Consider the following 14,252-nt stretch of genomic DNA (forward strand, 5'->3'; position numbering starts at 1 on the left):
TTCTCCCCCATCTACACACATCTAGTAAGACCCTGTGCTTCTGAGTGACCCTCCCCCGAATGCCGCTCGTGTATGTGCTGGAGTCAGGCGACATTTTTAACAACAAACCCACTGAATTACAATTCAGGGGGAATTTACTTGAAGAGTTACATAACGTAGCTAGGGGAGACTTTCCCCTTGTGCGTAAGGGAGAAAAAAAGGAGGAAAATTAAGTAAGAGCCTAATTGGCTTTTATGACAGTCTATGGGGAGAAATGCAGGCCTGTTCTCTGCCTAGCTACGAAGCCTGGTATGTGCTGTAACCATGGGAGGCAATATTACAGGCATGATAGCACAATGATTTGGTTTTTCAGCGCTGAAGATCTGAAAAATGAAATACCTCCAGCCAAGGGGGTGGTTTTCCGCTTGAGGAAGATCTGTCACACCGGTTCGGAGGAACTGCAGGTCAGGTGTTTGTTGGAGGGAAAAATGGAGGATCTGATCTGCCGGTGCACCGTGTCAAACGTGGATGGTGGGTCTTGGCGTGAATGGGGTCTGCCTGCTCCACCACCGCACTCATTTTAATCAAGGAGCAGCTTGCGGTAAACTGGATTACAGAAAGGACAACGAGGTTTGGACAGACGAGCCTCGTGCTTTCTGCTCCCGCTGCTCCCCGGGGTGCGTGGCCCAGGCGCCCGCTCCGCTCCTCCAGAGCCTGAGGAAGACAGCACTGCAACAGGCCTGCGCTGGTTCGGTTCCCGCTGCCTCAAAACAGCTGCATTTTGGGATAGTACCAGTAACAGGGAGCTGCAAGGAAGATATTGATGGTTCATCTTTTATCGAACTTTGTCTTTTAAAAAAGCACCAGTTAAATCAATGTCAATTACATTAAAACATGCAAGTTTCAGGACTAACCACTTTATCTCACCCTCCTTAATTTCCCAGATACTTCAGGGAGGATTCCATTGATTACCTGTCCTCCTCAGCAGCAAACGCCCCCTGAGACCAAGGCCAGGAACGGGAGGGAAATGCCCCTCTGCCATGGTTGAACTGGAGACGGTAGCAGTAAGCCCCAGAGCAGCCACATCGCCTCCCAGCGCTCCCCAGCCCTAAGCCATTTGCCAGAACTGGGGGAGTGTCAAATTGGGTCTTTCATCTCCAAAGGCTTCCCCAACATGTCCCAATTCCCTCCTAAACCATGGCTAAATGACTGGTATAAGATGCCATAGGGGTAAGCTAGAAGGGGTTTGGAAACATCTTTCTCCGATCTTCACTTCCCAAAATGGCTGAACTTGGAAAATATTGTCCCGCCTACAGCACAGAGGCTGCGCTCTGCCAGCACCGAGAGCCCCGCAAAGCCCTCTCCTCCGTGCCCTGCGGCACGGCTCTCCTACCATCCTGAATCACGGTCCTGAGGACTCGCAGGCATCGCATCTCCAGGACTTTTATCGAGGTCCTCCAGCTTCATTCCACCGTGTCTTATTATATAGGACAAAGCCATTAATCAGCTGTGTGCCCCCCTCTCCGCTGCTGCTGCAGATCATCTACGAGCCTTGCTGCTATCCGTCTTTCAGTGCATGGCTTTGTGGCTCCAAGCAGAGGATATAATGACAGCCATGGTACCGATCATACGCTGTGTTGGACATCCTCGGCTGCCATTGAACTCAGTGTCTTAGACAGGAGCATGATTCAATAAAAAAGGTGTGCATACACAGGACTGATCACACAACAGTATTTTTTAGCTTTCATTTAAAAATTAGTCTAGAAGAATTAGATTAAAAAGAAAGTCATTTTGTATTAAGCGCCATTATTGGCTTTGTTATCCAATGCAATCAAAACAGTTCCTTCCACATCATTCAGTAATGATGAACTGATTCCAAATCAGAAATGGAGCTATTGGGAAAAAAGCAGACAACGGCATTAAGGCTTAACCTGGCAAACTGACTTGTGTTTAGGTCTACCTTTTAAGGACAGGAGGCCAAATTATACAGTTCCTATTATAGATCTATTTATAGGCCAAGTCAAAGCAGCTGTGACTGCAAATCACACCGCGTAAAGAAGCAGCCACTTAGCACATCACCTTCTCAATCATCCGATCAATACAACTAAGAGCAATGCCTATAACATGCATTTAGAAGAGCAAGAGCACTTTTGTATGCAAATACTAGACTTGTTTTCCTTAAAAACAACCTATAACGTCTGCAAGCAAAATGCCTCAACAGGATTTTGTTTTATTTACAGCTGCAGCGATGGTTTGGTAAGAAGTGATTGAAACATTTAACCTGCAAATGCTGCATCAGTATTTAAGCAGTAGTGTTTTTATAAGGTGCAATTATTTAATTTGACCATACGGATTAGACATGCAACCCAACGGGGTGGGATTGGGAGAGACGCCGGCTGTGGCTAACTGGCCACGGCCAGCGTCTCCCCCAGACTCACCCTGCTGATATGGCGGCTCATCCGCTCCGGAGGATGCTTGGGAGCCACCTCCTCCTCTTCCACCTTCGTTCCCTGCTGCGGAGCTCCAGCAGTGGCACAGGTAGCCCTCACCCAGAGTTTTTTGGGGGAGGGGAGGACAGGAGCCACCCTGCAAGGGGAGAGCATCCCCGTCCCCAGTGTCCTCTGTCTAGCCAGTTGGAAAGGACTAAGTCAGCCTGCTGTGGGTCTTTCTCTCGAACAGGCAGGCTAAACTACAGTTTTTATAGTTAAACTAATTTTAAAATTCTTTTCTTTTTTTTCCCTCAATATCACCTCTGCATTGCAAGAGGTGTGTCCAGACAAGTGTTCATCGCTCAGGAGCTGATTTCTTTTTCAAGGATCCTATGCTGATGGGCAATAAGTGCGGAAGTATTTCCCCACCTCAAACTTTCTGATTAGGAAAGAATTAAACTATTTTACTGATTGTTTTTCAGCCAATCTATGAATTCTTTGTCAATCCCATACCACAATAAATGTTCTGCATGGTGTGTTACAGACTCATAGGAGGCATTGCTGGAGGCCTGCACCACGATGGGTGACTTCTTCTCTCCTGTTGTGTGTCCTTCACTTAACTATGGTCCCATTTCTCTTGGGCTGTAGGTGTTGCTTTCTTCCAGTGCTTCTTCTTAGCATCACCTTTCACTGAAGTTGAAGACTAGAAACTTCCACAGTCCATAAATGAGCATTAGTTCTGGTTTCTCAGGGTTTCCAAGAGGCAAACGGCCAAAGCTTTCAGTGATACCCAGGGATGAGGAAGGAGCACCAGCAGTTAGGAAGGAGCACCAGCAGACCAGCAGCTATCCCAAGCCAGAACAGAGGGCTGTGCTGGGAGAGTGGATGGTACCTTGGCTCGTAGGTGCCCATTTCTGTTCAGAGCCCTCCCAATTGGTGTGAGGGAGCTGCTCTCCGTATGTAGCACACCGAATGGAAAGCAGATGCAAAGTCCTGCACTCGTCCCTGTTCTAATGCCCCTGAACTGCCCTCCTGTGCTCTGTCTGTACAGAAGCTTTGGGAGCATTGAGGTGATGGTGGAAAGCATCAACACAGTCTAAGTTAAAATGATGTTAAAAATAATACAAATTATCTTCCTATATCTAATTGAAGACACAGGCTTTCTGATGAAACAAGCTGAAGCAACTGTTGCTACAGATTGGAAAAAAAACCTGACTCCAGAACAATTCTATGTTACAAGAGAAAAAGGAACTGAACCAGTAAGTAAAAGCACTAATGCTGTCCACGATTAAGTCACCTCCTCTGCCTGCTGGGCAGAGGAAAACCTGCTTTGGGGAGCTGTCACCACTCAGTTGCTCTGCAGGTTTTCCCCTGCCTTCCTGTGGATGAAAGTTAGACTCAACATACTGAACCCGGTGGATTTTGTTCTGACCCAGACTCATTTGCAGATGAAAAAACATTCTGCATTCTTTTCATATTTTGTTTTGGGGTTTTGGGTTTTTTGGGGATACTTTACTGCCAGCTCAGCCGTCTGTGTGGCAGTAGTGGAGGCCTCTCTGGGGGGAGGAAGAAGATCATATTTTTGGCCTGTAGTCTCATTTTTTTGACCATATGTAGATTAGCCATGGAAATCTTACATGTAGCACTCCATTCAGGAGCCGGGTTACCCCTTGTGTGCCAGACCACCCACCCACCTTGTCCCCGTGCTTTGCCTCCTTCTGTGATGGAGGCCACGTAGTGCTGTGGGTGCAGTGCCGGCATCCCTAGCCCAGAGCCAGGGCTTCTGCACGCACAGAGCATGTACCGTGAGATTAAATCATGTGAATTGTGCCCAAATCCTTACAAATAAGGATCCCAATTCCAGACCATGCAGGGAGGAGGAGAGTCCCTTTGTAGAGACACTTTGAAGTTGTGGCACTCCATAGCAGAGCCCTCGTCTTGGGGATCTTGCACATTTCACAAGCTCCTCGGAGGTCACGACTCCGGCCACGGTACCTGGATGATTTATGCATCTGAATGGTCTCGAAGTTTCTGGGGGCAGGGGGTAGTCTTCACTATTAATCCAAAGGCATCCTCCCCTTCATTTCTTTAGGCTGCTAATGTTTGTTCTTCAAAGCCCCCCTGTGAAGCCTTCTTTTTATGGTTTTTCTCCTGTTTTAAATCTGATTCCTACATGCTTGTTCCAGATGGTGAGCTTTTAAAGACCTGCATTATTAACTTCTCTTTTTTTTTCTTCCTTTTTTAAAAGCCATTTAGTGAAATCTATCTGAATAACACAGAATCAGGAATATACTACTGCATGTGCTGCAATGCCCCACTCACTGTCCAGGTAACATCCTTTAGGTTTCACAGCGTCCTTAAAACGTCCTCACTGCAGCAGGAGTGGCAATGTCTTTTCACGAGAGGAATGGGAAGTGTAGGTCAGAAGAACAATTGTTTGGTGCCAGAGTGCTATGTATAAGATTTCCAGCATACCCGTGGTGATACAGGTACATGGTATGCCCTTTTCTTGAACATACGAGGGTCTCCAGTGGCCAGCAGAGAGCAGTTGCTACATTAGCATCTGCTCTTTTCTCCTGCCACACTCACTGTCCTTTTTGGTCGATAACAATTACCTGTTTAAGGGGTCCCTAAGCCACAAGCTGCCTCAAAATACGTGTATTTATGCGGCAGTATCACTGTATGTTTGCTGTGTTCTTGTGCTTTTCCATAGTCATCTTCTGCTACTCACGCTACTGGGCTAGAGAGGCCTTTGGTCTGCCTTAGTCCAGCTGTTATGTCCTTACTGCTGGGTCCCTCATACTGAAGCTGAGACCTCCTCTCCACCCCCACCCCCTTCTTGTTCCATCAACTAAATTTCACTATTTTTGCCTTTTTAGTTATATTTACTTTTTAAAACCTGACTGCGAACGACTGCGCTATTAACCTCTGTGCTCTTTACAATACTGTAAGTTTTGCAACTTCATTAAAGTCTAAGTAAAAGGAAATAGAGTGCTTCGGAGTAGGATGTGCAGAGGGTGTTCTGTTCTCTGTAACTGAACCAGAAAAGACAGTTCCTCATATTTTTGATCCAGAAAATAGCCTTTATTTATTCCCAGCTGAGAGTTCAATGGAACACAGCTGATATGCCCGTTTTTATGAAGACTTTAAAGGATGCATCACAGATCAGGACTTCAAGTGGGAAGCTGAGAAACAAGAGATCTGGATAGTAAGAAAGCGGGGGGAAATGTAATGTCTGTATTAAAAATAAACCTAAACTAAGCAATTAAAGGGTAAAATTGGAGGCTGATAATTGTGAACAGTTTTCCTTTGGCCAAGTACAGAAAACTATTGCTATGCAAATGAACATTTGCTTAACTGTATCTTTTTCTGTAGAGGTTTGCTAATAAACACTTTTAAATAAATTTATTTCAGAAGCTAGTGCAGCATTGCAGAATATTCTGAAGACAAATACAAAACCTAAAAATACCTCTGGAAAATTCAAGTACATTAGAGAAATTTTAAATTACTAAGCTGTGGAAGAGTTCCTTCAGTTCCTTCAAATGTTCCTTTAATTTAGACATCCTTTATATTAGACAATAGATATTGACAGGCCAACATGAAGAGAGATGAGCACTGGAGGGAATTGCTTCTGCTGCTAAACTAATAACCAACCAACAATATAACCAAACAGTCATGCTGCTTTTTGCAGTATCCAGATCTCAGAGAATATAGGTACTTTTGTTTAAAGCATAAAATAATGCTGATCTTTACAGACTGATACAGGGAAATAAAAAAGAAAACAAAAAGACTTCCAGGAAAAACCTTTTAAGAACATAGAAAATTATTAAATGTGCAAAATGGTCTGAAAATATATTTTCCATGAATGCATTATGTTGTGGAGGACACTAAAAATGGCAAAAAAAATGGTATTTGATAAGAGATGCATTCATCATGTTTATTTCCTAGTGCATTAAAATTGTCCTTTCTTTTTCAAAAGCATTAGATCATTAGCTACAGGTAAACATGAAACATTTCCTCCTTTCTTTCAAAGTATATGTGTGTGTATACATTTATACCAGAATTTATTACCTTCTGCTACCAAATATTCATTTGAAAGAGTTGGAAATACATGGAACAACCCCCTAACCTTTATAGATAGCAAATTGTGGTGCTTTAATGAAATCTCTAACCTTCAGCGAACCATAAACCTACAGCTGAGATTCATACAGCAAAAAGCATTTTTTAGAATTATCTGGATTCCATCCAGGATGACTGAAATAGGGATCAAAGTAAATGACATGTGCTGGAGGAATGGTGTGTCGAAGGCTAATCTAACGCATATGTTTAGGGAAAGTCCATTTATCCATAAATTAAGTGGTGAAATACTTCAAAGGACAAATATGATCTTGAACAGCAATATTTTTGGGTACTAAAATGTTTCTATTAGGGAATCTAAGTGATATTACTGTTAGTAAAACCACACAGAGACCATTTCTGTTGAGAGCTAGTTTAACAGCTCAAAAGATTGATCCTTTAGCAGTGGAAAACATCTACAATAAACATAAGTATGGTGAGCAGCATGCAAGGGATGGAGTCAGTCAGGGTCAGACGCAAAACCCACATAGCATTAAAGACCTTCCTTGACTCTACAGGGTTTCAGAGAGGACCCTCGTATCAATGTATGAATAAGCAGAGGGATCCGTGTGCCAAAAAATGAAGAGTTCTGACTGAAATCTTTTGAGAATAAAAAAGAAACAGCACAGGTATATGTCAGGGAATTTCAGAAGTCATGTTCGGACTTTTGTGTTTCCCCAGGTTGTTATTTGGGACTCTGCAGCTGGTAGGCACAGTGTTCTTGTGGTTTTGTAGCAGGGAAGGCATGGAGCCCTCTTTGACTGGAAAGAAATAGGCCTGGAGCCCTAAATACCTTCTCATACAAACACAAAGTCTGCAAACTGCATTTGCTTCGGTGCAGGCTGCTTCTGTGCTGTGTCCTATTTCTCCCCAGTTTTATGGAGGGGAGAGGTAGGAGAGCGTTTCTCATGGGTCTTCATGGATTGATGTAAAGGACTGAGCAACAGCCCACACAAAAACTGGCCTTTGGTCATTCGGTGTTTGCAAATCCTCTTTTCTTTCCACAGTTGCATTGCTCAAAGATGGCCCTGTCCAGTTAATTATAAAGCGCATGCTGAAGCATGCACTGTTCTTTGGGTTGGATTTTTTTAAGCTTTTTCCCCAGCTTGTTTGTCTTGTCTTTCTAAAAAGCACTGCAAGTAAAATTTTCAGATTTTTCTTCACTGTATTAATATCCCACCAAAATATACACGATATATATTAGATATTTTGCTTTAAGTTCTGTATCAACTAATGGACTAACCCCCTTGACCACAGCAAAGCTGCTGCTGGTGTTGGTGTCTCCATCCACCACTAGATGCCAGTAAGAGCATTTGATTTGTGAAACTGGGCTAAACCACGGGAAATCGGACGGAAATGGTTGCGGTGGGTCTCCAGACCACTTACCCTAGTAGTATGTGAGTCTGTCTTCATTTCTCGCTCTTAACTCACACTAGGTCACTCTTCACTAGGAGACTATACTTATCGCTATCAAAGCTTGCACAACCTTAAATAGAAGGGATTATCTCATTTCTGTATGCTAAATCCCCAAAATACATTCCAATCATAATTTCCAATATTCTGTAGGTTTTAATATGCACCCAAACAGGGCTGGTAATCCTGAATGTTAACAGGAGACACCCACAAGCTGACAGTCTGTGGTACCGTTTCTGATGGCTGTGATTATCTCTTGGGAAAAGTAGACCTTCGTGCTGTGAGGATTTGTCATTGGCTGATTGATGGTTTCAGCAAGGCTGGCTGATTTACCAAACCATTTTGATGGCTGACTGCAAGTCGAAGCCATCATCAGACATGAGTGAACCTCGTCAGGTGAGCCAACCCAGCCATTTTTCCATACTCATTTTCCATGCTTCGTTTCTTCTTGCAAACTCTCCTCTCTGAGGCTGTGCTGTATTGGGCCAGGCTTTGAACTGCAACTTTGCAGGTGTAATTCAGCTAAACAATGTGCTCAGTCGTTGGAAAAAACTTTTTTCAAGCTTTAGAAAATGCCAAACTAACAGTGAAATAGAAATTGTGAGGCAAAAGCTCCTGTTACGGGCTGATTGAGAATTCCCTTTGGTAAAGAGCTTCCAGTACAGTCCTATGCCAGTGAGAAAACTTCTACTGCACCAAATACTATTAATAGTAGTACAAGACAAGGATGAGGAAAAAAGTCAATGTTCTTATTGTAACATCTCTGTTATTAATTAACAAGAAAATCTGGTTTCCACTATAGCCCAGAAAAGTACAATTCTGGGACTGGGTGGCTATCGTTTTCTGAGGCTTATGGTACTTGTGGCAGAGATGAAAGTAACACCAATGTCATGAGACGAACAGACAACCCGTTGGGATCAACTAGAACTGAAGTTACCTGCAAACAGGTATGTTTATTTTGGAGGTGATGCCCAAAGACCCAAATCTTAACAAATAAATTTTCTTTGTGCCCATGAAAAAATCTACCTAAATCTAGCAGTGAGAATTACAGTATCAGTGGAACTACTCTGTCTCACTTCTTGGTATGAAACACATTAGTAGATTTCTAAATACCTAACATAGATAGTTGGTTTGGGTGAAGAAAATGATGCGACTGGGTAGTTGTGTAAGTATAGCCAAGGGCTGGATTTTAGACAGAGAATTTATTCAGAGGACCTCAGATGAACTGCAGTATGTGACAACAGACAGTAGAAGGGCCTCTGAGATTTATTCCACCCATTTGCCCCATCACAGGGTCGGTGCTTCCTAATTCAGTCCTGCTAAATGTTTGTTTAAGCGGTTCTTAAAATATGCAGTGATGGAGACTCCACAGCCTGACTAGGTAGTGAGCTGTAATGTTCATGTCTTCCTACTGTTGGTCAGACACTGGGCAAAACACCAAGTTTGCTTTGCAGCAGGTGAGGATTATTCCTATTCGCCCTGCACGGCGGTGGTGGTGCCCTACACCTTCACAGCTGCCTTCCATGGGTTCTCTCATTTCACAGAAGCCACCCTTCTGTGGTAGCTATTTCTGTCTTGGCAGTCTTCCTGTCCTTACACCTTCACTTCTACCCAACCCATGCCACATACTTGTATTTGGACCTGCTGTAATACCCAGGTCCTTTTCTAAAGAACTGCCACCCTTAACCATTTCTTCCCAACCCTGATTCTGTTCTGTTTATTACGTCTGTTAAGATACAAAAGAATGCAATTGCGTTTAATGAATTGCAGCCCCTTCTAGCAAGATTAGTTATTATCTGCAAATGTAACAAGCATTTGTTGCAGTCTATTATCATGGTATAGTTCATGTTTGCAGTAATATCCAGCAACCACCTTTCAAGAACCCCAGCTGAAGACAACCTTCCAATTTTATAATGAACCACTGATAGCTATTCTGAGTCTTCTTACCATCAGTAATTTGGGGGGAGGAAGGAATCCTCATCTGATCTGTGTGAAGGACCTACAGCGACTGTCTTAATTAACCTGAAATTTTCCTTATGTATTGAGTATTCTAGATCCTCACATTTATTTCCTATACTTTCTGGCATTAGTACCTTTTCACTTCCTCTTCTGGGACCTGTTTGCTTGGGGGCAGATATTCACCCACTGGCCAGATTACTCCAGGATGTATTTCTAGTCTCTCCCCAAGACTCAACAGTGAATTCATCATACAAGTTTCTTCATTCGGAATAGCACAGTAGACACCAGCATAATGTTGGTCCATAATTGTAGCCGTAATAATTGTACATAATTTCTGTGGCAGTGTGATGCCCATCTAGCTCATGTGTTTGACGATGGCCCCACACCTTCTGGGTAGAGGTTCTGTATCAACAGTGTTTCATTACAAGGCAAAAGCCCAGCTAGAACTCAATCTGTCCAGGGTTCTAAAGGATAACAAAAAATGTTTTTACAAATATATTAACAACAAAAAAAGAGGCAAGGAGAATCTCCATCCCTTACTGGATATAGGGGGGAACATTGGCACCAAGGATGAGGACGAGGCTGAGGTACTTAATGCCTTCTTTGCCTCAGTCTTTAATAGTCAGACCAGTTATCTGCAGGGTATTCAGCCCCCTGAGCTGGAAGACAGGGATGGAGAGCACAATACACTCCTCATAATCCAGCAGGAAACAGTTAAGGACCTGCTAAGACACCAGGACACCCACAAGTCTATGGGGCCTGATGGGATCCACCCGAGAGTACTGAGGGAGCTGGCAGAGGAGCTTGCAAAGACACTCTCCATCATTTATCAGCAGTCCAGGTTAACAGGGGAGGTCCCAGCCAGCTGGAGGCTTGCCTATATGACACCCATCTACAAGAAAGGCCCAAAGGAGGATCCTGGGAACTACAGGCCTGACAGCCTGACCTCTGTACCGGGGAAGATTATGGAGCGGTTGGTCTTGAGAGCGCTCACAGGGCATCTGCAGGACAACCAAGCGATCAGGCCCAGCCAGCATGGGTTCATGAAAGGCAGGTCCTGCTTGACCAACCTGATCTCCTTCTGTGACCAGGTGACCCGCCTTGTGGATGAGGGAAAGACTGTGGACGTTGTCTGCCTGGACTTTAGTAAAGACTTTGACAGCGTCTCCCACAGCATTCTCCTGAAGAAACTGGCGGCTCATGGCTTAGACAGGTTTACTCTTCGCTGGGTGAGGAACTGGCTGGACGGCCGAGCCCAGAGAGTTGTGGTGAACGGCGTTAAATCCGGCTGGCAGCCGGTCACAAGTGGTGTTCCCCAGGGCTCGGTTCTGGGGCTGGTCTTGTTCAATATCTTTATTGATGATCTGGATGAGGGAATCGAGTGCTCCCTCAGTAAGTTTGCAGATGACACCAAGTTGGGTGGGAGTGTTGATCTGCTGGAGGGTAGGAGGGCTCTGCAGAGGGATCTGGACAGGCTGGATCGATGGGCAGATGCCAACTGTATGAGGTTTAATAAGGCCAAGTGCAGGGTCCTGCACTTTGGCCACAACAACCCCATGCAACGCTACAGGCTTGGGGAGGAGTGGCTAGAGAGCAGCCCGGCAGAAAGGGACCTGGGGGTGCTGGTTGACAGCCGGCTGAACATGAGCCGGCAGTGTGCCCAGGTGGCCAAGAAGGTCAACAGCATCCTGGCCTGTATCAGGAATAGTGTGGCCAGCAGGAGTAGGGAAGTGATTGTACCCCTGTACTCGGCACTAGTGAGGCCACACCTTGAATACTGTGTTCAGTTTTGGGCCCCTCACTACAAGAAGGATGTTGAAGTGCTGGAGCGTGTCCAGAGAAGGGCAACGAAGCTGGTGAGGGGTCTGGAGCACAAGTCTTATGAGGATCGGCTGAGGGAACAGGGGTTGTTTAGTCTGGAGAAGAGGAGGCTGAGAGGAGACCTTATCGCTCTCTACAACTACCTGAAAGGGGGTTGTGGCGACGAGGGTGTTGGTCTCTTCTCCCAAGTAACTAGTGATAGGACAAGAGGAAATGGCCTCAAGTTGCGCCAGGGGAGGTTCAGACTGGATATTAGGAAAAATTTCTTCACTGAGAGAGTGGTCAGGCATTGGAACAGGCTGCCCAAGGAGGTGGTGGAGTCACTGTCTCTGGAAGTGTTCAAAAAACATGTGGATGTGGCGCTTCAGGACATGGTTTAGGGGACATGGTGGCGCTGGATTAATGGTTGGACTTGATGATCTTGAAGGTCCTTTCCAACCTAGTGATTCTGTGATTCTGTGATTCTGTGAAAATTTCTTTACGGAGAGAGTGGTCAAGCATTGGAACAGGCTGCCCAGGGAGGTGGTGGAGTCACCATCACTGGAAGTGTTCAAAAAACGTGCGGATGTGGCGCTTCAGGACATGGTTTAGTGGGTTTGGTGGCGTTGGGTTAACAGTTGGACTTGATGTTCTTAAAGGTCTTTTCCAACCTTAATGATTCTGTGATTCTGTGATGATTCTGTGATTAAAATTCAGACCATGCTCTGGTCAGTTAGAAGTGGATCTCTGTGGCTCACAGAACATCCTTTCACTGTTCGTACAACAAGGTTGTGAAAAACTCTCAAGCTTTTAATATAGAACTCAAATTTTAGTACTTATGCCATTGCAGCTTTGCTTTCCAGCTATTATCAGTGTTGATAAAATGGATATTTTTGTGGTAACTCTTTGGCAGTCTGCCTTTTCATGGTTAGTGTGATGTAAGCATTAATCTGTTTATTGCATTTTTTTAATTAAAAAAAAGATCTATGCAGTAGGTCACATTCACAACTATCATCATTAACTGTATTGAGGCTGCTGAAATGAAGTGCTCTCCTGAATCTGACTTTGCCTATGCTGAACAGTAGTTGTGGCACCCAGGAATACAGATGTACATGGCTGATCATGCCAGAGCTTTTACTTCTGCAAAATCATCATATCCTTCTAAAGGTAAACAAAAATAACATGAATCTCCAAATAAGGTTTGAGGAAGGGGCTTTCCCCTGATGTGAGAGACCCTTAGCCAAGCCAAGTGGCTTTTCCATGAACCTATAAAAGCAAAGTCCTGAAGGCAGGCCTAATTAAAATCATTCCAGGCAATGGAATCAGTGGAGACAGGGAATCTTTCTTCTTTTGAATTGATGACTTTGAGTCTGTGTCCAACAGCAGAGATGAAGTAGGGTTTGCTCCAGGAACTTCCTTTTACAGAAATGATATAGTAATAATGTAACGATCTGTGTAATATTTCCAGTGTATTTCAGAATCTGAAAATAAAAATTAATGTGAAATTTACTGTATTTGGGGGGAAAAATCAGCATCAAAAACCACGTTCAGTAAAGTGATGCTTTTGTTGAAAACATGCCTTGTCTGTTCTTCCATGTAGAAGTTTGTAAATACTTCTGTATTCTCCCTAGCATTGTCACCACGGTTTGCTGTAACAGGAAAATAAATCATATGTTTGTTAAATTGAGCTTTCCTACTTTCAGATTTTTTTCCAGAGAAAATAATCTCTGAGTCAGAACATCAGCTTCACTAAACTGGCCGAGTTTAAATGCTTCCCTGCTGAGAGTTACTAGGCAACATCTCGTTTGGCTATACCTATAACAGGCTGTTTCCATTCTCCTCACTTTGGTTGCCTCAGTAATAAAAAGGGTGTGTTCATGTACCTAGACTAGTATAGTCTTAAAACTGTTTAATGTCCTTAGAAAGCAGACCTCTATTGCACTGAATTTACTTTTGCTCCTTCTGCCTTGGAGCTCTGCAGTTTTTCATTTTCCTGTACTTCCTACAGGAGAACTCTACAATTCCGTAACTTTTAAAAACATCATACAAAGACAGTGATCACTACAGCCAACCTAAACCAGAATGGCACAAAGGCCACCAGAGGTGTGAAGCAGCACGAATGAAGCAGACACTTGCCGCTACTGGTTTTATGTAGTGTCATAGATGGTGACATCACATTGTCATCAGAGGTGCCTGTTAACAGCAGCAGCATGCTGCCTGCTGTGTCTGTGCTGCATCACGCTCTGAGGTGCAGAGATGCCCTTGCATCACCTATTGCTATCACCTGCCTGCTCTCACCAGGACGTATGTGCCCAGCCTGCTCAGGTCTCTGCTCCCCAGAGTCTTCACAGGCTGCACAGAAATCACCGCCCTTGCGTGCTCTGAATTCATGTACCCGCCATCCTGTTACATTTTCATTTGTTGGTGGGGTTTTTTTCCTAAAATGTATGGCACAGCTACTGGAAAGGGGGTTTGGCCCTTATAGGCATTCTTTAATCAGGCAGCCCACTCCCCTCTCCTCACCTTTCTCATCAGGAAAGAGTTGTCTCAGAAAGG

At 44.3% G+C, this 14,252-nt stretch overlaps 1 protein-coding gene across 1 annotated transcript; it reads left to right on the top strand.

Annotated features, from left to right (window-relative positions):
• Nucleotides 1-335: 335 nt before the first annotated feature.
• Nucleotides 336-10,371, top strand: MSRB2 (methionine sulfoxide reductase B2; the record flags this gene model as incomplete). The annotated part of the gene is given in 9 exon segments (XM_081996519.1): nucleotides 336-443; nucleotides 3,373-3,455; nucleotides 3,457-3,505; nucleotides 3,509-3,667; nucleotides 4,657-4,728; nucleotides 4,730-4,737; nucleotides 8,740-8,884; nucleotides 10,240-10,290; nucleotides 10,294-10,371. Coding segments are annotated over 9 exon segments (753 nt in total).
• Between the last annotated feature and the right edge of the window lie 3,881 nt (nucleotides 10,372-14,252).

The sequence above is a fragment of the Phaethon aethereus genome, assembly GCF_964289735.1.
Source record: "Phaethon aethereus genome assembly, chromosome: 2".
NCBI classification, from domain to species: Eukaryota; Metazoa; Chordata; class Aves; order Phaethontiformes; family Phaethontidae; genus Phaethon; species Phaethon aethereus.